Source organism: Cuculus canorus, chromosome 2, assembly GCF_017976375.1.
Source record: "Cuculus canorus isolate bCucCan1 chromosome 2, bCucCan1.pri, whole genome shotgun sequence".
In the NCBI taxonomy this organism is placed as follows: domain Eukaryota; kingdom Metazoa; phylum Chordata; class Aves; order Cuculiformes; family Cuculidae; genus Cuculus; species Cuculus canorus.
Window position 1 is genome coordinate 56,086,921 of NC_071402.1, and position 26,541 is coordinate 56,113,461.

The 26,541-nt window shown below is 40.4% G+C and overlaps 1 protein-coding gene across 1 annotated transcript; it reads left to right on the forward strand.

The window, feature by feature from the left end:
* Window positions 1-5,010: 5,010 nt before the first annotated feature.
* IMPA2 (inositol monophosphatase 2) lies at window positions 5,011-25,460 on the forward strand. Its single transcript, XM_054059092.1, has 8 exons — window positions 5,011-5,226; window positions 11,403-11,536; window positions 15,999-16,103; window positions 17,487-17,532; window positions 19,832-19,940; window positions 23,471-23,579; window positions 23,874-24,025; window positions 24,875-25,460. The coding sequence occupies exons 1-8, from the start codon at window positions 5,104-5,106 to the stop codon at window positions 24,988-24,990; spliced, it is 894 nt and encodes a 297-aa protein (XP_053915067.1). The 5' UTR covers window positions 5,011-5,103; the 3' UTR covers window positions 24,991-25,460.
* The last annotated feature ends 1,081 nt before the right edge of the window (window positions 25,461-26,541 follow it).

A 26,541-nucleotide genomic window follows, 5' to 3' on the forward strand; every position in this document is an offset into this window, starting at 1 on the left:
TATGCCAATAAGAGCTTCATAGCCTGGAGAGAAGGGAACCCATGATTACATTCTGTTTTCTGATCTGAGGGAACAGGTTCTCCCCTCCTCTGAGCATTTGTTGTCTTAAGGAAGGAAGTCCAACCTCTAAGTGAATCTGGTTGGGGCTCAGGAGGATTCATGCAGATGGAACACCCGAGAAACACTAGTATTTCAGGTTCATCCAGGACGAGACTATTCCAAGCGGACGAGATTAAACACGTGGTATGTGTGTAGGTTACGAAAGGCATGTGAGAGGAACCAGCTAGCGTTTAGGGTTATGAAAGATCAGAGGTTATGAAAGACCTCAGCAGTTATGAAAGATGAGCCAAGAGGCTGATCCAGCAAGGCAGAGAGCAGCTTCGACCTGCTCGGAGGTGAAGAGACGTTCAAAATCAGCCAGGCACTCATGGAAGGAAGCTCACACTGCCTAGCACATCCAGGCTAAGGAATGATGAAACTTCAGAACAGTAATAAAATGCAGACATCGCAGCCCAGAATAATAATAATGATTAGAAATATTGCCATCTGTGTATAGGCCTTACAGGCAGCTGTATTTTGTCGCAAAGTATTTTGAATGGTCTTAAAATACTTGCCGCAGCCACTGAATTTCTAAGAAGTATTATTTCCTGGCTTTATAGTTCTGTTTTAAATCTTTTACTGCATGAGCCACAGAGCTGGAACAAATCTGTAAAAAAACAAGGGTTAATTAAGATGATATTTTAGCCTTTGGTGACCATTTTGCTACCATCAGGATAAAGGGAAGACTGGAGAAATTTTACTGAACCAGATAGAGTAGCTTATTTTCCAAATATCACTCAAACATCACTTAGATAGACAACTTACTCCGGCTTAAAAAAATATTGAGAGCATTTTCCCCACTTTACAACACCATTTCCATTTGTCAGTGATTTTCTACAATTACCTTTAGTAAGGATATTTCTGCATCCAGCCTACTACACTACCGATCATGCCGCCCTGTTTTTAAAATATGAGTTAAACAGACCTTTCAAATGCCCCTGTGGCAGGCTAATCACAACAAACCTCTGGGCAATGCAGCAGATCGGAGACACGTGGGAGGAAACCATCTGCTCTGCCTTAGAATAATACCTAAGCAGTTTCAGCAGAAGGTATAGGCTGCTTTACTGTTGGCCAAGTCAGTAATTAAACTTGCTCTTTCAAGGAAAAATGGAGAAAGCACTTTTATCCTGGTCTGAGATGCCTTCTAGAATGCAGAGTCATGGTTAGCTGTAGATTTTCTTATTTCCTAAAGTTAAAGGTGGTTTTACTATATCTCACCAGTACACACATCTCACCAGTACACACATCTCTCCAGTATACACCTCTCTCCAGTACACACATCTCACCAGTAAATACATTTACTCATCTGCCCCAGCACAGAAACTCTGCAAGAAAGGTCCAGAAGCCACCTCAAGCTATGCTGAGCACAGAGTCAATAAAAAGCACAGATTTCTAAAACCTGGAGGTTACTAAGATTAGGGAAGAATCTGAAGCAATTCTGTTCCATGCTATTCCAAATTATATTACATGTTTGCAGTGTTATAAACTAATTTTAGTGAGGACATAGCAGATATGATGTTGGAGGAACAAGTGACTTAGAAGCAGAATAATCAGTCAGCAGAAGATTTGACAAATGTTTGGTGAGGGTTTCTTCCAGCAAAATGTCATCATTTCATACTTTAAACAAACTTAAAAACTTCAGGTATTAGTTAATTCACCTTCTCGGGGTTTGTTAGTGTTTTTCCTGATTCAAAACAGGAACTAAAAAATGTTTTGCTTAGTAGACTGACGGCCTTGCTGTCTGTGTGGTATCCCCTGCCACAGTGCAGCTTAGAAATTGGAAGAATGAAGCTGAATTCTTGCACTACAATCCATGAAGTTTTGGCATTTATCTTAGAAGGAAAGGGTCCAAACCTTTTATTTTAACGAGTGTCTATTATTTATGTGAACTATATATGGCCCTCTTATCCCAAAGTCAACCATGTTCTACAAGATAAATAAATTAAAGAAAATAGATCTAGACTTGGGGTCTATTAGCTTAGATAGAATACTGAGGCTAATTAAACTTAGCCTAGTCCATAGAAAACAACAATCAATTTTTTACTGTAAGGGTGGTGAGGCATTGGAACATGTTGCGCAGAGAAGTCGTGGATGCCCCATCCCTGGAGGTGTTCAAGGCCAGGATGGTTAAGGCTTTGAGGAACCTGGTCTAGTGGAAGGGAGGGTTGGAACTAGATGACCTTTAAGATCCCTTTCAACCAAAACCGTTCTATGAATTTTGTGTTCACATCAGGAATAGCAAGTGGTGATGTTATGTAGTTTTCTTAATGCAAATAAGGTCACCACTAAAGCATTTCTATTCTGTCCCTAACAAGTCACTGAAAACAAAACTTTCAACCACAAAGCAGGTGCTGATAGACACTAATACATTTCATAGACCCAATGTGTTTAATACCTTTTTCAAAAAGCTCACGGACTCGATCTCTGGAGTCTCTCTTGTACAATTCAGCGCCAAGTGCGCATCAAAACAAGTTCCTTGGAAAAGCATCACTTTGGCAGGTAAAGTGCATGTTCCCGATGCTCACTTTGTTGTTGGAAGTATTATAGACTAGGTATGAGCATAAGCATATACTCTTTGCAGGCTGCCCTTTCCCCACATGGTGGATCTAGAATTGCTCTGCTGTCTGCCACCACTCCCCTACTCTGCTGGCTCAAATGCCTGGTAATTTGGCTCATATAGTTTCTGGAACAGTGGGTTCTTAGTTCTTTTCCTCTCATCCTTGACAAATCCAAAATGACATACAAAGGCAAGTGAAAAATCTAAAGGATGATGTTTTTGCTACCATGCACTTTGATTCCCAAGCACTAACAAGCTGCTGAAATTAAGGATCTATTGAACTGCCTCCCAGGCCACTTTACCCACACTTTTCCCCATCATCCTTTCCCTGTCATCCAGCTTTCTTCCAAAAGCCACAGAATCATAGAATGTCCTGAGTTGGAAGGGACCCACAAGGATTATCGGGTCCAACTCCAGTCCTTCCATAGGACAGCCCCAATGTTCACACCATGAAGGGCCTTGTTCAAATGCTTCTTGAACATTGTCAGGCTTGGCACCATTACTGCTTCCCTGGGGAGCCTGTTCCAGTGCTCTGCCACCTGTCTAGGTGAAGAACCTTTACCCAATATCCAACCTAAACCTCCCCTGGCACATCCTCTTGCTGTTCCCTTGGGTCCCATCATTGGTTACCAGAGAGAAGAGATCAGCACTGTTTCTCCTCCTTCCCTCGAGAGGAAGCAGTAAACTGCAATAAGGTCTCCCCTCAGTCTCCTCCAGGCTGAACAGAACAAGTAACTTCAGCCGCTCTTCATACGACTTCCCCTCTAAACCCTTCACCAACTTTGTGGCCTCCTCTGGACATTCTCCAACAGCTCTATTTCCTTTCTATATTGTGACATCCAAGACAGCACACAGTACTCAAGGTGGAGCTGCACCAGTGCAGAATAGAGGGGGATGATCACCTTCCTCAGACCAGCTAGCAACGCTGTGCTTGAGGCACACCCCAAGACATAGTTGGCCCTCTTGGCTGCCAGGGCACATGTTCATGCTGGCTCATGTTCAACTTGCTGTCAAACAGAACCCCCAGATCCCTTTCTGCAGGGCTGCTCTCCAGCCTCTCACTTCCCAGTCTGTATGTATACCCGGGGTTGCCACGTGCCAGGTGCAAAATCCAGCACTTACCCTTGTTAAACTTCATGCGGTTGGTAATTGCCCGGATATCCAAACTGTCCAGATCCCTCTGAAGGACAAGAGGGTCAACAGCTACCCCCAGTTCTGTGTCATACACAAATTTTATTATTAAACCTTCAAGTCCTGCATCCAGGTCATTTATGAAGATGCTAAGGCCCCGCTAACGCTGGTGGGTCCGGTCCCCCCACATTCCCCGGGATCACCCCTAGCTCAGGACTCACAGGCAGGCCCCCACTGACTGGCCACTCCCACTCAGGAATCAGAATCATAGAATCATAGAATTGCTTGATTGGAAAGACGTTTGAGATCATTGAATCCAACTGGCCTTGATTCTGCTGGGCTTCCCAGGTAAATCCCAGCAGTCTGTAAGCCTGCTGCAGTGCTGTTCCCTCTCCCCTTTTGCATTTTGTGCTTTATGTACGGTGTAGATTACTGACAAACCTAGTTAAAAGCCGCTATTTTCCAACACCTGGAAAGCACTGCTTTTCCTGAATTAGTAACAACAGTAAAAACATAGAATCACTAGCTTGGAAAGGACCTTTGAGATCATCGAGTCCAACCATACCTTCCACCACTAAACCATATCCCCAAGTACCTCATCTAGCCGTCTTTTAAACACCTCCAGGGATGGCGACTCAACCACCTCCCTGGGCAGCCTCTGCCAGTGCCCGATAACCCTTTCGGTGAAGAAATTTTTCCTGATGTCCAATCTGAACCTGCCCTGGCACACCTTGAGGCCATTCCCTCTCATCCTATTGCCCGTCACTTGGGAGGAGGTGGAAAATCTTATGGGGAATCCTACTCCCAGATAAATCTAATGGGCATCATTTATTTCCTTCTGCATAAACGTCTTCACTCGAGATTGTCAGGACAAGATTCGCAGACAAGAAAACATAGAATCGCTTCACTAAACCCAAGGTTTGCGTATCTGTCTTTTCAGGCCGTAGCGAGCACTGAGGTCTCTCCCCAGGCTCCTCCAGGCTAAACCACCGCGGCTCCCTCAGCCGCTCCTCTTGAGGCTCGTTCTCCAGCCCCGTGGCCCTTCGTCCAGGGGAGCAGCGGGACCCCGCGACTCGCTCCTTCTCCCGAGGACACCGTCGGGAGGGGCCACAGCGACGGTACCCTCCCCGTGTCCCCCTGTCCCCCCCACCGCCCGTTCTTCCCGCCCGCACCCCGCCCCTCCGCTTCGACCCGCCCCGCCGGGGCGGTGCCGGGGCGCCGAGTGACAGCGGCGGGACGGCGGGCGCGCTGCTCGGTGGGGAGCACGGACCCCCCCCCCCCCGCCCCCAGCAGCCCCGGGCAGCGGAGCCGCCGCGATGAAGCCGTGCGAGGAGGAGGAGGAGGACGGGGGGGCGGCAGCGGCGGCGGCGGCGGGCGGCGGGGACCCCTGGAAGGAGTGCGCGGAGCTGGCGGCGCAGCTGGCGCGGCGCGCCGGGCAGGTGGGAGCCGCGCTGCAGCCGGGCGGTGCTCGCGGGGCTGGAAGGGGGGAAAGAGCCGGAAGGTTGGAGGAAAGGCCGCGTGGGCACGGGGAGAGAGGAGGGCGCCGGGGGGCTCGGCACCCGCGCAACCCCCAACAGCATCCCCGCAACCGGGCTCAGCATCCGCGCAACCGGGCTCAGCATCCGCGCAACGGGGCTCAGCACCCGCGCAGCCGAGCTCGGCACCCACGCAGCCGTGCTCAATACACGCGCGCAACCGGGGTCGGCACCCGCGCGGCTCGGCACCCGCACAACCGGGCTCAATATCCACACAACTGGGCTCAATATCCGCAGAACCGGGCTGAGCATCCGCGCGACAGGGCTTGGCACCCGCGCAACCAGGCTGAGCACCCGCGCAGCTCAGCTCAGCATCCGCGCAGCGGGTCTTGCCGTGGTGGCTGCATCCCGCGTAAGGACGGGGATGTGCCAGAGGGGAAAACGAATTTATTCCGTGCCTGGGAGTATTTTTATTTAATTTTAAAAAAAGTTAAAAAAAGGCATGGAGATTTGCCAGGTTGGAGGTGCTTTGGTAACTTTTTCAGTTATACACCCAGCGTTTATTTTGCTACTGTAATGTTTTGGAGCATGCTGTGATGCTAAGGTTTGATTTATGTGCAAGTGAAGGTTTATGCCTATCCATAACATTGTGTATTTACGCATTACAGTACCAGCGTTTGTTTTTGAGCAGCTTGTACAGAGAAAAACAGTCACGTAAGAGAGGTTTTGTTTTCTGGTTATGTACACCAGTGTCTACAGAGTAACTGAAGTTCACTTGGTAGGGATAAATCAGGAGTGGCTCTGTGAAGGTCTACAGTAGCTTATTTGAGATCCGTGTTTCGACACAGCAGGAGGTTAGTCATCTCAGGAGACATCCTGGCCTCACTGTGTGCACAGCAGCAAAACTTCCACTGACTTTTAACAGCCAAGAAGTGGAATCAGCAGATTGTTCAGATGAAGAATTAGGTAAAACACAGACCTCAGCAGTGTGGATTTCTCTTGTGCTTCTCTTCTGCTACATTTTGAAACATGCTTTGTGCCTGTGCACCGGGGTTTAAGGAGCCCCCTTTTCTGTCTTGATTCCAGGACCTATAGCTTTTCCTTAGTTCATGTTATTAAATATATATTCCCCGTAGGTAAACAGAGTGCCAGAGAAGAGAATACTTGTTTTAGTAATATAAAGGATAAATGGATAATCCAAATTGAGATGATAGGTCATGCTCTCACAGACTGTCCAAACAGGAGCTTCTCCCGCATACTCCTTCTGCAGCCCTTTCACAAGAGAGACTCTCATGACTTGCTCGAACATCCACACCTTATTTCTCTAAATATCAGTTTGTGAAGACAGCTGTAACCGTCTCCAGCCATTTCAATTGCCCGGAATACCACAGCTGAGCACCTTTTTTGTGGAAGAAATAAACATTCCAAAGGATTAACCGTTGCATCTTTTTAGTTCGTGGTTTGCCTTTGCTACCTTGCAACTGGCAGGAAATGGCCGATTCCTTGGCAGGCCAAATTTGAACCAGTCAGGGGTGTAATTTAAGTAGGACTTTGGAACTGGGTATGTTTTGTATTAACATTGTAACATTAAGAAATATTTTTAGGTACGAAAATCATCAGAGATCCTTGTGGAAGAAGAGGTGCAAGTTTGTATCTTTTATTTGTCAGTCCACTTCCAGCTACTTCCCAAAAGAAGCTAGAGATAGGGACACCAAATGCAGTGTAACATAGGTTTGATAGGATGGAATTTTTGTTGAAAATTGACTGATAAAATTGAGTTTTATTTTGTTTACCAAAAATAGTTAATTCCGCTGGTCAAGTTTGTCTTTTTCTTCTGCCTCTCTTCCCATCCCTCAGACCTCTCTGCCTTCACCTCCATCCCCAGAAATCTGCTTGCACTTTCTGTCTCCCCAGTTTTGAGTCCTGCCTCTGCCTCTGCATGAAATTTTGCCAAGTCAGTCTTTTTCTTAGGCACTCCATTTCTCAGGACCATGGCATGTTTGGAAGGCTTGTAATTTAAGTTAGAGAGTGCCTACGAAGTCTTGGCACAGAGGCAACTTGAAGAAAAGCATGCAAGTCAAGATTTTGGATTTCTAGAAGTTAACCAGTAATGCAGTTTCCTGGTCTCCCCTTTTGGCTTACACAACTGTTTGGTTTATACTGCATCATGTTTCATGGACAAAAATGAAATATATCTTCTTTCCAACAGATAGGCCTCCGTGCTCTGGAATAGTTTCTTCTAAACTTAAAAGGCTGATAAAGAAAAGATTGCTTGAATATGTGTCAAAAGTGATGTTGCTGCTGTAACTTCCATTCCCAGGTTAAAATCGTTGCCTCTCTTGCCATCCCTGTGCCATTATTTTTACAAAATACCACAGGTTCTCATTTAATATATATGGCTGTTTCATAATGAGAGTGGCCGTGGTTTTGTAATCTCTGACATTAACCTGCATTCAGATTGTGTGTAATTCGCTTCACAAGGCCGCATATAAGCGCACTTTTTCAGACTTTTTTTCGGTGTGTGAACTCTGTTTGCCGCATTCATGGAAGTACACCCGTTGGCTTAATATGACTTTTTGCTAAATAAAAGCAGGGATGACAAGTTTCCGCATCTTTGATGCTATTGAGAGCACTAAGTAAGAGTTGCAGAGTTCTCTGCAGTTGCAGTTGGGGAAACTTCACCCAAATGGGTAGATGTTCATCAAGGTGAAAACAAAGGTAAAAAAATGAGACTGGAAGCTGGCATGTTGATGTCCACACAAATTGCTTCTTTTCTGTCTCTTTTTTTTTTTTTTTCCCCCCCAGGAAACAATTCTATAAGGCACAAGAGACCCAGCAAAATCCCAATTAAAAAAAGGCAAAATTTCCACTGATATTCTAAAAAGCGAAGATTCCTCCCCACACCATATTTATTCTTGGGGGATATTGTTAGGCCATTTTCTATGTAACATGCACAGATTTTTTTTAGCAAGCCAGGCTAGTGTTTTGTAAATTATTTGCAGGTAGTTATGCTTTGTATCTAGACATTTGATCTTATCAGTGAGCAAATACTTCAGGACAATATTGCAAGCAAGTAAATCCATCTTGAAGCTCCCAAAAGTGTGTGTACAAGCAGTATAGTGAGATGAAATATCTGACAGGAACACCTCACTGTAGGTGGCTTTTCTGGCGTGTACTGGGGAGAAGGCAACTTCGCCCTCTGACCTCTCTGTTGTCCTTGGTATGAATTCATTTCACAAAGGTGTTAAGAAAGTGACTGTGACTGCACTGAGCCCTTGTGGCTCCATTTTCCCTACTCTGTGGCAAATGAAGAAGGGAGCAAGGACAACAGGGGTCTTGCTCTGTGATGTGGTCTCTATGGATCTACTGATGTAAATGCCCCTTGCTTTGCCTATGCCCCCAAATACTCCCAAGCAGTGTATTGGATAAGTTGTAGTCAATTCTTTGTTAGAGAAGGGGCAGGATGGGCTGAAAGTAATAAGTGACTCTGCTCTAAATAGCCATGCTCCTGAAAATCAGCTGCTTAGAAATTGCTGTAGAATCTCCATAATCAATGGACGACCTCTAACACAGTGGTAAAGCCAAATAAAATACATTTACAGCCAAAATACAGCACCTTGGTTGCCAGTTTCATTGTACGGTAGTGATAAGGAACAATCAGCTGTTTTCACTTCATAACCTGTAGTTCCTTTTGTCTTCTGTTTACCTGCTGCCTGTTACCTAGAAAGAGACTTCTGTGGAGCTCCACAGGCAGCTGGGAAGACCAGGCAGTTGCAGTCGGTATCTACAAGCCCCATTGTAAAGCCTAGGCAAGAAAAGGAGCGGAGTGATGGTCTCAAAGTACTCTGAGGCACAACTCTTCATAAGAAGCAGAGAATTAGCAGGGGCTGTCCATCCCACTGCATCCCCTGGTGCTCTGGGTTTGCTGGTACAGATGTGGGTCCCATTTGTGGTGACTTCAGCATGGCATCATAACTTCCCTCCTGCTTTCCCCTTGACACATCGGCTGCACAAGAGGTGGGGAGAAGCAGTCCATCACAGCACTGGGTAACGTGTTTCATGGTGCCTTGGCATGGGCCTGCAGAGGAGGAGATGGGTGACAAGGCTATCAGCCACCACTTTGTATCAGAGTCACGCCCTTGGTTATTCCCACCTCCAAAGTGACTGGAGCCTCAGGCTGGCAGATGCAGGTCACCAGAGAAACAGACAGGGTTAAAGTTAAAAATAGGCATGAAGACTGGAGAAAGGATCAGAAAGGAAAAATGCTAAATGAAGTGCTGAGAGGTGCAAAGAACTGTATTCAAAAAGAAGAACTGAAGTGCTGGAGCGTGTAATGAAAAGAGACTATTTGCAGAGCACATCCAGATGAGAGAGCTTTCACCTCCGCTCCTCTTTTCTGCAGCAAGGCTCAGGTGTGATCTCACTGCCCTGCTAAGCGATGCCACAGACTGGTTTATATGGCTGCAAAAATCTCCATCTGCTATGTATTAAAACTGAATAGGAGTCAAGAACATGGCACTGCTAAAGAGAAATTAACTTCTTCTCTACTGAAAGGAGTGTACTTTTCATGTTTCACTATGTGAAGTTCTGAGGCCGATTCTAAGTAGGGCATTTACTTATATATAGGCAATATAAAAGTAAAGGAGAACAATTAAAATAAAAGGTATCAACATAACACGGATTTTTAGAATACTCTGCTGAGCTAGTTGGACTGTTTCGGATTTTGCTTGGTACTGAAGAGGAGACCGAGAGCTGCACCTTTATGCTTCTATGGTAAAACTGTCAAGAAAACCATGCAGGGTTTTTTTTGGGGGGAAGGTCTAGTGTGGTTAATATTTTAATACACAATAATGAACTTTAGCAAGATCTCAAACCAAAAAGTATTAACCTGCCTTCACAAGCTCAGTAAACAGGCATAACTAATGTTTTACAGCTCACAAAACAGAAACATTGGTCCAGATACCTTCTGCACTAAGGCAACAGTCAGCAATATCCTCTATTTGTCAGAACAGTCAGCGCACCCTTCAAATGTAGGATTTCATACTATGAAAACCAGGAGCTGAGACTGAAATTTAGGAGTTGCTGGTTCCCTTTCCCATGCGTGATACAGCAGAACTGTTTTCTTTGGTCATCAGACATTACTCAATGGCTTTAAAATACTTTGATCGGTGGAAAGTTAGTTAAACAATTGAAATGTGTAATTTTAGAAGGGACTTGGAATATTGGTCTTGTTGGTGCTCTTTTTGGTTAATACAATTCCATTCAAATAAGTAGGGCTTAATTTTTCCTGATTTCAAATAGTTTATCATTTTCGCTGGTTAAAAAATAAGTCAGTGCCTTTTGCATCCTGCCCCCTTATTTTTCTTTTTAACAAAGGAGTGGAAAAAAAGAAAATGGGAAAATTGGAAAAAAGCTTCTGTGGACTGTTTTCCCATGTGTGCATTTGTGCTTGATGTGGTTTAGTTCTGAGTTTGTGACAGTAAGACTCTTGAAAAGGAGATAAAGACTTTTCCAGAAGAGAATCCAGGGTTACATCGCTGGTTCTGTATCTGGGGAAAAGTCTGAATTTTTGTTTTTGTTATGTGTATAGCAATTCTTTGGGAACTAGTGGGTGGTCAGCACTTGAAGTTCCAAAAACCTGTATACACAAGAAAAAAATAAACTTTCCGTGTCTTTGTTGACAAAAAAAAAAAAAAGGAGTCAATGAGGTTTGCGTTATTGCATGTTTTTTAAAGTAAGAGAGCAGTGGGGTATTGGCCCTGTAAATTTTAAAAAAGAAAAAGGTGTTCCCATGAAAAATTCCTGAGCCTCAAGGTTCTTTCTTATCTTATGTATATGTTTTGTGATTTCCTAAATCGTTATGACCACCGTCATTCTTTTATTCCATTAGTTGCATCCCGTTTATCCGTCATTTTCTGAGCTGTCAAGAGAAGTTCTTGCAGAGTGATTCAAAGTGCTGTGTTCCGAAAGACTACTCATTATCTCAGAAGGATTTTTAGTCAGAAGAATTAGAACAGTCTCTGGTAGAATTAGTCCTACAGTTGGTTTTCAGGATTAGCTATACTTTTTCAGTACATATATTATTTCAGTGTACACAGGATGAATGGCCAACAAATCTGATTTGTGACCTTCTGTTTCAGATTATTAGGAAGGCTCTAACAGAAGAAAAACAAGTGTCTACGAAGACATCTGCAGCAGATCTTGTGACAGAAACAGATCATTTTGTGGAAAATTTAATTATTTCTGTTCTGAAAGAGAAGTTTCCCTCCCACAGGTGAGTGCCTATAGAAGGAAAAGAAACGATCGATGACTTTTTTTTTCTTTAAGAGCTGTATATGCGACTGGCATATAAAGGGAATTTAAAAGTCTCTATATCTTCCTTACACGTTGACCTTTTGCTTTTGGACCCTTTCATAGGATTTCTTTTTAAAAAAAGTACCATGTCCTTATACTTAGTTCTTTATATTTTCTAATAGAGTTCTTAAAATATGTATTTAATAGTAATGTTTCCCCTGTGGGGAAGGCATGAATGTTTCATGGTTTTCAGAATGCTGATCTGTTTTTATTCTGTAAGAATTGTGCAAGGATATCTATTAAAATATACCTGAAATTAATGATAGGAAAGGCCCCATTCTGCAGAGCTTTCCTTCAGTTTCTTTTGCCATCACACATAAGTGTTTGCCAGATCAGGACAAGTATCATTTTTAATCACATTTACCTTGTGTGGTATAGAATCCTAAAATCAGGGAGTATAAGGGTTGTTTATAATCATCATCATTTGATGTATATACTTAAACAGGATATAAATTGCTACATGAGGTGTCAACCCAAGGTTTTAAAAATAGATTATTAACTGCTCTTGAATTATATAATTATAATGGTCACTTTGAAAATAACAGCTCGTAGCACAGATCGGAGAGAGGTTTTGTATTAGTTGGCTGGGTTTGGTTTGATGCAGAGATTCTGCAATCGATTTCCACTTTTGGCTTCAGTCCACAAGGATAAAATGCATCTTCCTGCAGAGCCTGTATCCCTTAAATACTGTATGACTTCCTTCAAACTGTGTGCATCTCTGATGGAGATAAGCCTTGCACTCTAGCGCTGTGCAGAAATCAACACAGATGGAAATCTGGAGAGCTCAGCTACTAATCTGATTGTTGGCGATACTGCTGGAAAAAAAAACCACCACCATCATAAGAAGGAGTAGAAAGAACATTATATACTAAATGTGGCTTTCTAAATATGTGTTGTATGTGATCGCATATTGAAGCAGTACTGTACAGCGTGAAGTGTGGTTCTTGGCTGCAATTTTCAAGACAGTGCCAGGCTTTACAAGCCTGTTATTTGTGTAATATTCCTTCTACTATTGCTGGCTGTGGTCTTTTCTCATCTCCAATCTTACATTGTTTTTTTTTCTTGAACAGTCTGGCAGAGAACATAACATACACATTTCACATGAAATGAGAATCTTCAGACACACTTAAGTTACTCAAAATGGGAACAAAAGTTGTAAGGTCGACGTAGACCTAGGAACTGAAAAATCCCTGACTTTATTAAGTCTGTACAGTTTAACTTCTGAGTTCATAAGCAAGTGAAGGAATTGGCATTTCTTAAAGAAGATTATTTTTTGCTGATATTGGTTATTGGTTGGAGTTTGTTCAGACAATGAATGTGTTTAGATTAAACAATAGATTAAAACTAGATTTAACTAGAGTAGATTAAAACACTTGCAATGAGGAGTCCACTGTAGCAATCAGGGTGTAAAGTAAAGTGCAATGAAAAGATTAAAAGATCATTTAAATTGTTTTCTGTCTTTCCACTAATCTGACTGTAGAAAGCATCAACGAAGATTCTGGTTATTTCTTTTTTTCTTACATTATCTTGATTTTTATGTTCTCTGAATTGAAAAAAAATATATCCTAGGACTTAAAGAAGTAAAGGAATCATTAGAATCATCATTAGCATCTATGCCATTTGCACCGTTGTACTGATGAGTCTTGAGATGTTGGTAATTTACTTGGAATTGAAGAGAAATATCAGAAAAACCTACTATGAATGTAATTCTGTTCCATGTCTGTGTCGTCTTCTCCCTGTTGGCTAAGTGATATGCATCATCCTCAGTTGTGCTTCACCCGAGTCTGCATCTTTGCTCACTCTCTTCAGCACTCTGACATGGTCCAAGCGAGTCTTTTTAGAAGGACACTGTTTCAGGTAGATCTTTGAAGCATGGGTAGGCACAGCCAGAACATCAGGGTCTGCTGCTTGAGAAGGGCTATTGTGCTATTTGCCTGTGTGTTATTGTTATGCAAGTTCTCATCTTTGGTGTTAAGTGTATCCTTAATCCTGTAGACATTAAAACCAGGACTCAGCCACTATGTAGGGTGACATCTAACTCTAGCTTCTCAGCTTTCTGCCCTCAGACCCCAGTAAGGGAATAGGTGACCTCCGTTGAGCCTCCTGCACTTGACTGGGTATCACTCCTGCTGGAGTTTATGCTGTGCTACAGTTTCCCTGCTGTTCCAGCAATGAGTTTCAGAGTGCCTTTGTGGTACAAACAGATGTCCACTAACACTTGGCTGAAATTACTGGGCTCATTTTCAGCGCAAGAAAACTTTAATCCCGGTTTGAAGAAAGGTCAAGATAACCGACAAGCTGACATATTAAATTAACTACTGTAATAACATGGCTACCCCTCCCGTTTCTCAAGCTGTTCTTAAATTTTGGTCTCCGGTACTTCTGCCTGAATGTTTTACACAGGTTGCATGTTTCTACAAGACTGAGAGCCATAGAGCAACATGTTTGATGTTGACCTTGAGGGACTCTCATGTTACCCAGTATGGTATAACAGCAAGGTGCTTCTTTTAACCTGTTAGCCCAGATTTTATAAAATGTGCTCCTGATTTGTCCTACATCCATTTTGGAAAAATTGTTCTTGGACATCAAGACTTTATCAATGGCACTGCTGTGCCCTAGTTTCATGTTAGCATTTCTGTATGTGAGGCCTGCAGCATTACACCCCGCTGCAAGGAAAATGTGAAGGACAGACTTAGAATACTTGAGGGTATAGTGCCTTACACAGAAATGCTCTTGTCTTTAAAGAGGTTCTCATTTTATTTTTCTTTGACTGGAAAGACAACAGCTACAGTTCAGGCTGTGGCTGGAGGAACTGGCAAAGGATTGAAGCAGAGGCATAATTTGTGGGGGAAGATGCACAATCTGAGATGGGATGCAAGGTGCTTCATCTGTTAGAAGATGAGCTTCCTCTGCAGCCAGCAGCACAGCAAAGAGTTTGGTTGGATTTAGGTGCTAATTACAAGATCTATAAATTAAAAGTCAGATGGTACCACTCCAAGGAGGCAAAATAATGGGAAAATTTAGAGCAAGGACTCTGCTAAGTCCTGTGTTTGACTGAGAATGTCAAGCACTTCAAGTCTTTCTCACTTCTCAGTTGCACACTAAGGCTTTGTCCTTCAGCTGTTATCTTTAATGGAGATGAAAATAGTAACAAACACTTCCTACTTCCCTCTTCATACAAACTGAGGGCCCATAACTGCCACCAAAATAATCCCTTTCTACCGAGGGAAAGGCAAAGTAGCATTTGGAAAATTCAAGAAGTCTACTCCTGTGCTACCTGCAGAACATTTTAAGACCATGGTTGTGAGTGTTATGTGGCATCATGCAGTGCATGTTGGGTGCAAAAAAGCCAATAGCTGCTACTCTAGTCATGTTTCTGCAAGAGACATTTTCTCTTTATTTTATCCATTTTTTTGCCTCTTTTTATCCTCAAGAGAAGTTTTTTTCATCTCCAGGCATTTGCAGGAGCTCTGAGTACCACTACTAGTTGTTTAAATGTGAAACCAGAAGCAAGATTCAGCACTAGCAGTCTGATAGAACACCTTCTGCACGTACAGGACTTAATTCAAATCTGTGACAGCAGCACCTGCACAACACTTACAAAACCAGACCCTGAGCAGTTTATGGGAGAGCAGGGATAATTAAGGTCAGCAGGAAATGTCCCAGAGCTGGATGTTCATTTCCCAGGGAAAATGGAAAAAAGCCCTGTATCAACAAAAATAAATCGGGACAGCACAAGAGAACAGAAGATGAGCTCAGATTTCTGTGTGTGCCTTGTGCATCTGAACAACAAACAAAAATATTAATTTTTTTATTTTCTCTGGGTCGTGGGAAAAAGAAAGTTGAACTTTGTAAACCTTTTAATTTCTTGACTCAGACCACTGTAAAAAACTTAAGTAGGAGTGAGACTGTGGGTTTTCTAAGAGTGCATTATTTCCTGTTGACTGAATTTGGCTGCAAAAGAGAAGCAGCTACAGTTTGCAGTTTATATTGCTTACTGCAGGAGCAAGCTTAACACATAAAATTACATTCTGCATAAAACAAAAAGACTTCTAGAGTTCCAGGGATGCCAGTTCAGATCCATTTCTGCATTCATTTTCATGATTTTCTTAATAGTATATTGGGAAAGTGAACATAGGTGAAGTTCTTTTTTACTATACATTTGAGAACTCTTCTTCAAAGTTTGTTTTAAAGTTACCCACTCTCAAATGAAAAAACGACTGTGTTTATATTTACATATACATGTACACATACACCAAAATTTTATTTATTTATATATATATTATGTATCTCTTCAAAAACAGAAAGATGGAGTTTGACTTTCCAAGTCACATATGTAAGTCAATTTTCTGGGACACTTGTTTTACTCCATGCCAATGCAGGTTTATTGCAGAAGAATCCACTGCTGCTGGTTCAAAATGTGTCCTCACTGACAGTCCAACCTGGATTATTGACCCTGTTGATGGAACGTGCAACTTTGTGCACAGGTAAGTGGGAAATATATAAAAAAGCAAAATGTAACTTATTGAAAGTAGGTAAAAAAGCAAAATCTAGTTTCTCACTAATCTTCCCTTCCTCTTAAAGGTGTTTTACTGTAGTAGATTTGTTCCTTCGACTCATAAGTAGGAGTCATCCCTTTATCTTTTTGTACCTCACATAGAGTATCTGAGGGAGTGTGTGTTTGTGTTGGAGAGCGCTAACTATACTATTACCTAAAGGTAAGCTAAAGTTTCTGCTGATTGCTTAATGACCCAAAGCTCTTGACTCACAGCTCATTTATATATAACTGCTCATTAACGTGCAGGGACTTGAGCTGAACTGGAGGAACAAGGCTGTGCTATGATGACACTTGGCCTAACACCTTATGTGGTGATTACACATTCCTTTTACTAGTGGTGTATTCTCTCTTTCAAATACAAACACTTCGTTTTTCCTGAGAAGTACTACTGCATCTATGTGGAGTAGAAGTGAAAATTAAGTTGTACATGCATACAGTTTTTAAGCATCCGTAATACTGCTACACAAAAAGAAAGCTAGAGATCACTACTGCAAAAATACTAAAATTTATAAGTCATCATTCAAGTGCTAGGAGTGGCAATGATGTTCATAATATGTCTGTTCATGATACTTCTACTTAAAATCCTTAAAATATGTTTTGCCTTATCGTTAGTAATGTAACATAACTGCAGTTATCATTAAAAAACGCACCAACCTTTTGGTACAATTAAGTAGAATTCAAGGGGAGGTGAGGGTTCTCATGTGCTGTTTTTTCCATGCAATTAAGTGAAATTTTATCTTTCTAGCACTGTTTTCTGAAACTTTACAGCCCTTTTTAAAATGCATTTTTAAGAAATTAATTTATTTCACTGTTTAAAATGCAATAATTAACTATAGTCAAAAGGACCAAAGTAAAAACATGGTCATTTTGAGAAAAGAGAGGAACTAGTTTCTTGTGTTGATGTCAGCAGCGAGGTATCTTTGTTGAACTTAATTGCTATCTCAGATGCTGGAACTTGAACAAAATGTGCTCTTAAAAGTGATGACTTGTTAAAACTAAATTAATGATTTCATACTGGATAATTCCATTGCACTAAAGCAAAAAGAACACTAAGATCTGCACTCGTTCAGTGTAAAACTCCTGATATCTTCATGTGCTTTTTTTTATTGTCTTCTCCAATATTAAATGACATCTTTAAAGCAACTGACAAAATTAAAAAAGCGGACAAAGGAGAAATAGTACAAAGTCAAGAGCATTTTGACACAAGTAAAATCACAGCGCTCCATGTGGGCTTTTCTTGCCTGAGGGATTTGCATAAGGAGTAAGTTGAGAGATTTTTCATCAATATTAATTAATTTCTTATTTTTCACAGATTTCCAACAGTGGCAGTGAGCATTGGATTTGCTGTTAACAAAGAGGTATGAAGCATGTTCTTTAAGATGGCTACCTAAGATCTGGCTAAAAGCCTCAAAACTACATGAGAGCTTTAAATAAAATGAAATTAAATAAAAAAATCAGCCACTACTCAGGTTTTTCCACGCTTTTTAAATGCATTTGATCATACTCTACTAGTCTAAAATCGTAGTCCTGCAAAACTTACTTATGAAAATTGGTAATTGCAAGATAATTCTCACAAATTATTATAAATATTGTAGACTTATGTGGGGGGAAAAAGAGAGTACTGATGTAAGCGAGGTTTTGTAAGACAAAACCATAGTGAGTTAAATATAGTGCTGCCTATTTATAAGTAAAGCGTATCTCCTAGTGTTCTTATATTATTATTGTTACTATTGCTTCTTTCCTGCTAGCAGTATCTGTGAACGTTAACTGCTGCTGTGAGGCAATTCAGAACTGATTTCTATAATCTGCCTTTGTGGTTTTCATGAAATAGTCAGATAAGTAGATTCCACACATGAGAGCTTGATCATGAAGGTGGAAAAAGTATCTAGCCTTCACATGTGCCATTTTGAGTTTTCTAGCTATACTCATTCGTGCTACTGCCTTTTCTGTTGCTGGTTTACAGTTTAGTACATACAGAAGAAACAGCTATTCAAATGGCCAAGGAATGTGCCTATCTCAGCCCGATCCCATGATCTTAAATATATGTGTAGCTGTAAGCGAAGCCGGCAAGAATTCTGTGCAATAACAACATAGTGTTGAGATGTGCTAGTGGCTCTTACTGATTTAAACAGAATAATGTTGTATACTTCTCTAGTTAGACTTTTCAAACATCGAAACAACAGAGAAACCCTTCCATGCTTTTCTGAAGTTTATTCATTACCAATGGCCCTTTTAAATACTACATATTATTACCAGACAGCTTTCTCTAATATTTATGTTTTCTACAACACCGTCATGATTTTGATGCTGCATATTTTGGGTTATGTAAACTAAACAAAGCTGAAACAAAAATAAAGAACGATGTTAAATCTCACTCAGTAAACAGATGGGAAAAAGCAGAAAAAAAGTAGTTAGCTGAAAAGGAGCCAAAGTACACACAGGGGAACTGGCCTGAATGTAAGCCTTGAACAGGACTGAAGAAATTCCTGCAGACATCTTCAGAGAAGGGGTCTATTAATAGTGTGTCCCTCAAAAAAACCCCTTGGTCTAGATGAGACCTTGGGGTAGGGAGCAAGGACAATTTATTCCCTTTGAATTGTCTCCGATGAACACTGATGATTATTCACATTGAATGGAGGAGGGCAGCAGGAAAAGATTTGGAGTTTAGAACATCTGAGATGTTTTCTTGACCTTGTTACCAGCTTCTTCTGTGGTTGTGGGCAAGTTACTTAATTTTTGTGTTATCTGTCCACTCCTAAAAAAAACATTGCTGATGCTACTTACTGAGGGGTGGTTTTAGGAGCTGGTCATTGAAGTTTATAAATGACTTTAAAGTCTTTTTGTCAAACCTATTAAAGTAGTGTAAATATTAAATACCCTTTTCTCATCAGTAAACAGATACTCCCACAAAAATTCAAATGTTCGCAGGCTTTCATTGGGGGTCATAATAGTTTGTATTTCTCTTGAAATGCCTTTTATTGGAGTCGTTTGACTTCATGAGCTTCTCACTTTTATGTGTGAACAGAAGAATTTTACAGAGAAACATTTGAACAAGTGATTGGAGTGTACCGCTTTCATTGAAAAGGTGGGAAAATTAAATGCATCGTGAAAGGTGAAATGCGTATAAAAGCTTCCACTGTTAATAAACAGTGTGCCATGACTTCTGACTTTGGATGCCTAACTGATCATATCTATGTTTTCGGGGTTGCAAATCTTCAGGGTCCAGCCGAAGTCAATGGGACTACTTCTAGGTGTAACTGCTCACCAGTGGAAGTAAAGCATTCAGAATCTGGCCTTAGAGGACTTTCATATTTTGAATAGCTTTTCATATGTTGAATATGAATAAAAACATACAATTGAATCTGAAATCAGCTTAGCGTTTAACCCATTCTAATGTGAACACGAACAAGCAGCAAGTAAAGATTTAGAAGATCGCAGACAGGTTGCATTAGCCTCTCTTTATAAACTGAATTTTATATGATCTATATTTCACTATCACAGTAATAGTAAAATTATTCCAGTTTATTAGCATCAATATAATATTTGATTACATGTACCAATTAAAATATTGCTGATCTTTCTGCCATTAGTAGTTGTTTATATTTATGATGAGTAATTTGAGTTGCATTCATTTCTTTCCTTTTCAAAATCTTAAAGCTTGAATTTGGTGTAATTTACCACTGCACTGAAGAACGATTATACACTGGTAGAAGAGGTCAAGGGGCATTTTGTAATGACAAAAGGCTTCAGGTATCAAAAGAGACAGGTTGGTCTAGATTTTGTTAGAACTCTAAAAGGAATATGTTAATTTTGTTTCAGAGTTGTTGCAAATCATCATTAGGATAATGAACATCATTATCCTGATGGAAAGTATTTCACCTGCATGATAATTTTGTTGTTATGTGTTTGTTTTTTTCTGAAAAATCACAACTTTCCTCATTTTGTTTTTAAAGTGTACATCTGAATATGAACTATTTAAATAATCATATATTATTTTGCTTCATAACCATTGTTTAAAATAAGGAAGAATGAGTAGATTCACCAGTTTCATTCTGCTATACACTGGCATAAGTTTTTATAAGCAAGATGCAATGGGAATGGTGAATCAAATTCAGAGTATTGTAGTGGCCGTTATTCACTTATTTTCCAATAAACTAGTATGTCATAAAGTGTTTTGTGTCTGTAGGCATACATGCTAACAAGTAAAGTCAACTAAAGGGTGCATGCTTCAGTAGGGGTTCTTTAACAGCTTGCTCTTGTGTGTGAGGTATATTTCAACATAGAAATAGCTAGCAATACTTAGTCAACAAAGTAATGGAATTCTTTTGTGGGTAAACCAAGGCATAGATCTGTCTGTTTTTCTAATTATAATAGATAACGATAATCAGATGTGTGTAGAGAAGGTTTCATTTAATCAATCAAAATGCAGAGGAGTACATAACACTCAGTTGTAGACAAAAGCAGGCATGTGCCAAAAGTGTACATCTTTGTACACAAGAGATGGTAAAAATTTAACCCAAGAAGAGTTCTAATAAACTTGAAACACAGTAAATTCAAGCAATTTAACACACAGATTTGTTCTAGTGTCCCAGGCAGCCCCTGTGTCAAAACTTCCCTGAAATTTGGGAAGTTTGGCTATTTACCTAAATGAATATTGAGCTGGGGTCTTCCTCCTTGGAGAGGTAGAGCAGTAAAGTCAGTGACCCCTGAGATTTTAATCCTTGATTTTACCTTACAGTTTTGTCAGTGCTTTAATATCTCATATTCCACAAATGCCCATGCTGGCAGGGACTCTTGGTTAAAACGAGGGGTGCTTCCAGTTTGGCTGGCTGAGCCACTCTTGAAATGGCCTTGCTCACTCTGGCAGTAAGAGAGTTCTGGCTTCTAGTTGAGAAAGGAACGATTTTGGCACATGCCACTTTTGTCCTCCTTTGTCTGGGCATCCAGTCTATGTGGGTGTCTAGAACGTAGCAAGGAAGTGAACCTCCTGCCCTTCCAAATGCTTTGAAATTATCCTTTGTTTTGAGAGATATCATTTGGTGGTGGGCAATTTCATCAGTGAAGATGGATCTTATTTAGTCTCACTTCTATTGATGTTTTAAGTTTATAAAATCACAGTTGTTCTTTTCCTGTAAGGACTGCGGCTTCAGTGAAATAAACCAACCCTGGAACAGAGAGTGTGTTTCCCCGTACCCACTACTGGAATTCAAGTAGCCTTCACCAATGCATGATGTGTTGGAGATCTAGGCTGTCATGTAACTTCATGCCTTCTGTTTTCAGGAAATGTGACTGTTGTATAACGTTGAGCTACACTATACATTCGTTGTTCAGATTTAATAATTTGAAATCACAGCCCAGGCAAAGGCCGCTCTGTCAATGCCAAATTTTGTAGAGGTCTGGTATGGGAGTCTAATCAGTCAGGTTACACTTAAATGAAGGATCCATCTTCCCTTTGATCTTGAGCGATACTTTCTTCTCATGCTCAGATTTAGGTCAGGCCTTACATATGCTAATACTGTGTTATTTAATCTTCTGTGGTCAACAGAATTGGTCTTTTCCTGGTAAATATATCCATATAAATGTTGAATCTCTTCTACCAAGTCTCCTTTTTTTTTTTATGGCCTCTATCTGAGCAAGGATTAGTCAGTAAATTTTCTCTGGTACCTTGAATTCCTAGAATCCCATTGAGTCTTGTGATCATCCAGCTCCTTTTCCTAAGCAGAGACCTCCCTCGTCCTTGACTCTTCCTAGTCTCTCCATCCAGTTTCTACCTGTAGCCTTTATGAAAACTGAAAAGATCCATTTATGCATTAGAAATATATTTAATAACTCAACAACAGAGCAACTGTCTTAGTCATGACCTAGCTACGACTGGTGTGGTGTGAACGGCTGGTGCATTTCAGCAATGAGGCATCCATTAAATGTTCCGCAATTATAAATTTGGTCTGTTATGCAAAAGGATCTAAGGCACGTTGCTTTCACCAGCAAGGGTTTTTAGTTGTGGCTAAACGACGAATACCCTGCAGCGTGCCTGGATTGGTGTCTCTATATTTTAATGCAGTAATTTAAAAAACAATTGTTAAGTCTATGTTCCTATAGTTAAGCTTTATGGTATCGGTAACTTTTAATCTAATTACATACCTGTTACTCACCAACCATTTACCACATTGCTTGAATCCATGACGTTCCTCTGCAGTACTGAATTCATCAGTAGCCTGTTTAATTAAATGATGTCTCACTCCAGCCTAATTTGCTTTTGAAAACCTCATTGCTACTTCTGCTAAGAATTTTCAGGTTATGCAATTAGCTGTAATAACCAGGTAGACATTCTCTATCTGAATGAAAGCCCAGCCTTCATCCCAGAGTAGAAGGTAACACCTGACACTTGGGCACAGACTAGTTAGTAAGTAATCAACTACTAAACTTCTGAAATTTGTAGTATTTTTAATGCCTCTGCATTCAGCTGGCACAGCAGAAGCAGGGACACTTGGCATTTGATCAACCACCTCTGCCTACATTGGCATACACTTGTAGTACACTAGCAATATTCAGATCTCATGTGAGGACTGCTTCAACACCTTGCAAGTCACTGTGAGTCTCTCATTTGACTGTACACAATGCTGATATCCTCATCTGCTGTAGATCAGAATTGCCTTTGCTGAAGACAATAAAAATATAATATTCATATATTACAATTAATTAAGATTCTGCTTCAGTTTGTGATAAGAAAAACGGGATATTTTTCAGTCATAAGGTGTCTTCAGTCTTTGAAATATCAGAATGAAAGGGAGCTATTACTGGATGACTGGTGATTTAGGTAGAAGCTTTTCTTTTCTCTACTGTATTCCCTAATGTTTAAAATTTGTTAAAAACCTACATTGAAGTTCCCTATTCAAGAACCATCCTGTTTTCAGATTTGGTTAGATTAGCATCATTAATAGTTATTAGTTCACTGGATTGTTTTTAGTTGACTACTAATGTTAGTGAATTTGCGAAAAGCTGACTGGTCAATGAAATAAAACAATGTATGGCAAGAGAAGGAATATAAGAATGCATTCTTGGTTTTAATCTTCCTGTTCTTTTTTTTTTAGATCAGACCATTTGATATGAGTAATCTAGTCTGGCTTCAATTTTTATGCAAAATTGTCACTTATCCTATGAAAGAGTTTGGAGTAAAAAGAAAGGATGTGAAAATTGTTTTTCTGTGAAAAGTCCATTAGTGTTTAATTTAAAAACAAATTTCCAGAACCTACCTGGAAACTGTTGAATTAATTGAAACAACTACCTACATTGCAGATATCTCGAAGGCCTTAATTTTAACAGAAATTGGTCCAAAACGTGACCCTGCAACTTTGAAATTGTTCCTTGGTAACATTGAGAGATTGCTAAAGGCCCAAGCGCACGGGTAAGATATTTTACAATATACATCTTGAATTTGTGACCAAAAATCTTTAAAAAGCAAAACCCAAACAAGTATGTTGCATGTTCCCTGGAAGTGTCCAAGGCCAGGCTGGATGGGGCCTTGGGCAGCCTGGTCTGGTGGGAGATATCCCTGCCTATCTCAGGAGGGTTGGAACTAGATGATTTTTAAGGTCCCTTCCAACCCAAACCATTCTGTGTTTTGCAATCTCAACACATAAGTTAAAATCCAAGGCATTTTCTGCTTTACGTTACCATGTCCCCTTCTTGCGGGGTTTAGGGTCCGTGTCATTGGGAGCTCGACCCTGGCTCTGTGCCATTTGGCATCCGGTGCTGCAGATGCCTACTACCAGTTTGGATTACACTGCTGGGACTTGGCAGCGGCAACTGTCATTATCAGAGAGGCAGGCGGCACTGTGATAGACACTTCAGGTGAGTAAGATATTCTTGTTTTCACTGACAAAGATGTCCCCCCAAAGATGGAGGGACTGAGTGGCTATTTCAGGACAACTGGTGTTACCTCAGTACGATCCTCCTGTGGCTCAATCTCATATTCTGTAAAGACATCTGTACTCTCCTCTAGACTCAGGCTGGTTATTCGTAACATGCTGATGTAATTCCAGCTTGGGGTTTCTTCATATCAAAGTTCATCTGAGTCAAACTGCATTTCCATGACTTTGAGTCATTCCTTTAAAGCATCAGACTTTAAAGAACTAGCCCAGGAGATTGGTAGATACATTTAGACTCCAGACAGGTTTTGGCAGAGACAGCCTCCCAAGAAGGTACATGCCTGAACCTATATGACTGGGAACTACTCAGAAGGAGTAAAGGACAGCACAGTTTCTGGATTATTATTTTATTCACTTGTATTATACACGTCTCAGAGTAATGGTTTACTGGTGACCAATGTATGAATACTGTGGAAAGATGTGGTGGCTTAAGAAGAAGGGCGTGCTGATCAAACTAATTTCTGTTCTGTCCCTTCCTGTTCCTAAAATAAGGGAATATTGTATGCATTGTTCGATACTGAACAAATTTAGACATTCGTTGCTTCTGCTGCATATTTTGGCACTGTATCTAGAATTTTCTGAAATCATTTTTTGCCAGACATTTCCAGACAGGAGTTGCTGAATTAGGTTGTTCTTCCTACCACAAAAAGGGCTGTGTATGAAGTTGTTTCGGTGTTTCTGAACCTATCTAATTACAGCATTATTTATATTTAAGAATACATTGCCTTTTTACATCACGTAAGACAGTTCTCATTAATCCTCTTGTCCTCAGGGGGACCTCTGGATCTTATGTCCTGCCGAGTGATTGCTGCGGGCACAAGAGAGATGGCTATGTTCATAGCTCAGGAAATACAAACTATTCACTACAGACGGGATGATGAAAATTAAATACTTAAAACATGGAGTCTGCCCTCCTGAGCTATGTAACTTTGGCAAGATGAGTGGCTTAAAGGGTACGTGATTTCAGCAGGATGCTTTCTGTGGAGATTTTGTGTGTCAAATATTTTTTATAAATTTATTACAATGTGGGAAGGCATAGGGAGATTTTTAAACCTCTAAGAGTCGTGTTTCCTTTTTAATATGTATCTCTTTCAGCAGTATCTTTTTATAAGATAGCATATTTTACTTGTAGTAAATTAGTCTCAAAATTAAGTTGTAATTTCATATCTGTGGGGCTGATATTTAGTCTTTTGTAACATGCAGCTAAAAATGGAACTTTATTTTTACAGATGCAGATCTCAGGTAAATGAGCTTTAGGACTGTAGTAAGTACGAGTAGTTAAGACGTGTGCCTATGATACCCTTGTTCTATGATACATAAGAATGCAATAAAAGTGACATTATTGTTTCCTAACTACATCATAGCTATATATCCGTATATATGTATATGTACATATGTCTTTCTCTGTGTGTATATATACACCTACAAATGTATATGCATGTATACACACACAGCCATATGTCTATGTGTGTGTATATATATATGGGTATTCTGGATGTTTACAGCAATTTAGAGAATACATAGAAGAAAGCTAATATTGGAAGTTATTTTCAGGTAAAGATTATAAGCTACTTACATGATTTTGGTGGGGACTATACAAATGGCAAAGAAGTGAGTTGATCATGGAAAATGTTTAATGATTTTACAAACTGTCCAGCTAGTTTTTGCTTCCCTTCATCCCTCTGCATGAGGATAAATCATACTGTCCTCCAGGCCTCTAAGATATTCAAACCTACGAACGCTTACTACCATAGAGTAATTATACTTAAAACCAGGAATACTGAACTCCACTGAGTTATTGACAGTATTAACTATGACACATGGCAGGACACCAGTGGAATAGAGCACAGTGTCAAGGAGCTGTTGATTTTAGAGAAACTTCGAGCAGAACAACAGGAATTGGCCCCTTACAGAGAAGTTATTTGAAGTATGCACAGAGGATGCACTTGTAAAAGGTTGTAAATCACATCCCCCCCTCGCACAAAGTTGTAATTGCACTTTTTGATCAGAGAAGCCTCTACATTCAATTGCATACATTTCCTAAATACACAGTTGTTCTCTAGCATTGGTTTTCATACCACCAAGGTGATCACCTCGATCTAGATAATTTTTTAAATCATGAGCACAGAGAAAATACAAGCGTGTCCAGAAAAGTAGTTAAGATTAAATAACTTCTATTTTTTTGTTAAAAAATTGTATTAAAAGGTATCTCTTTTTTGCAAGGATGCAAATTAAATAAGAGAATGAGCCAAAAAAAAAAAGTAAGTTGGTTACAAATCTTCGTACACTGCATGTGTAGACTTTGTGAACATGTTCGGGTATTTATTATATCTGCTTAGAACATACAAACTGAAAAATATATTTTAAAAATAACCTTACTTGTGTTTCTTGCAATGAAAACTGTTTTTCACCGTATATAACATAAAATTTTGTGTAATT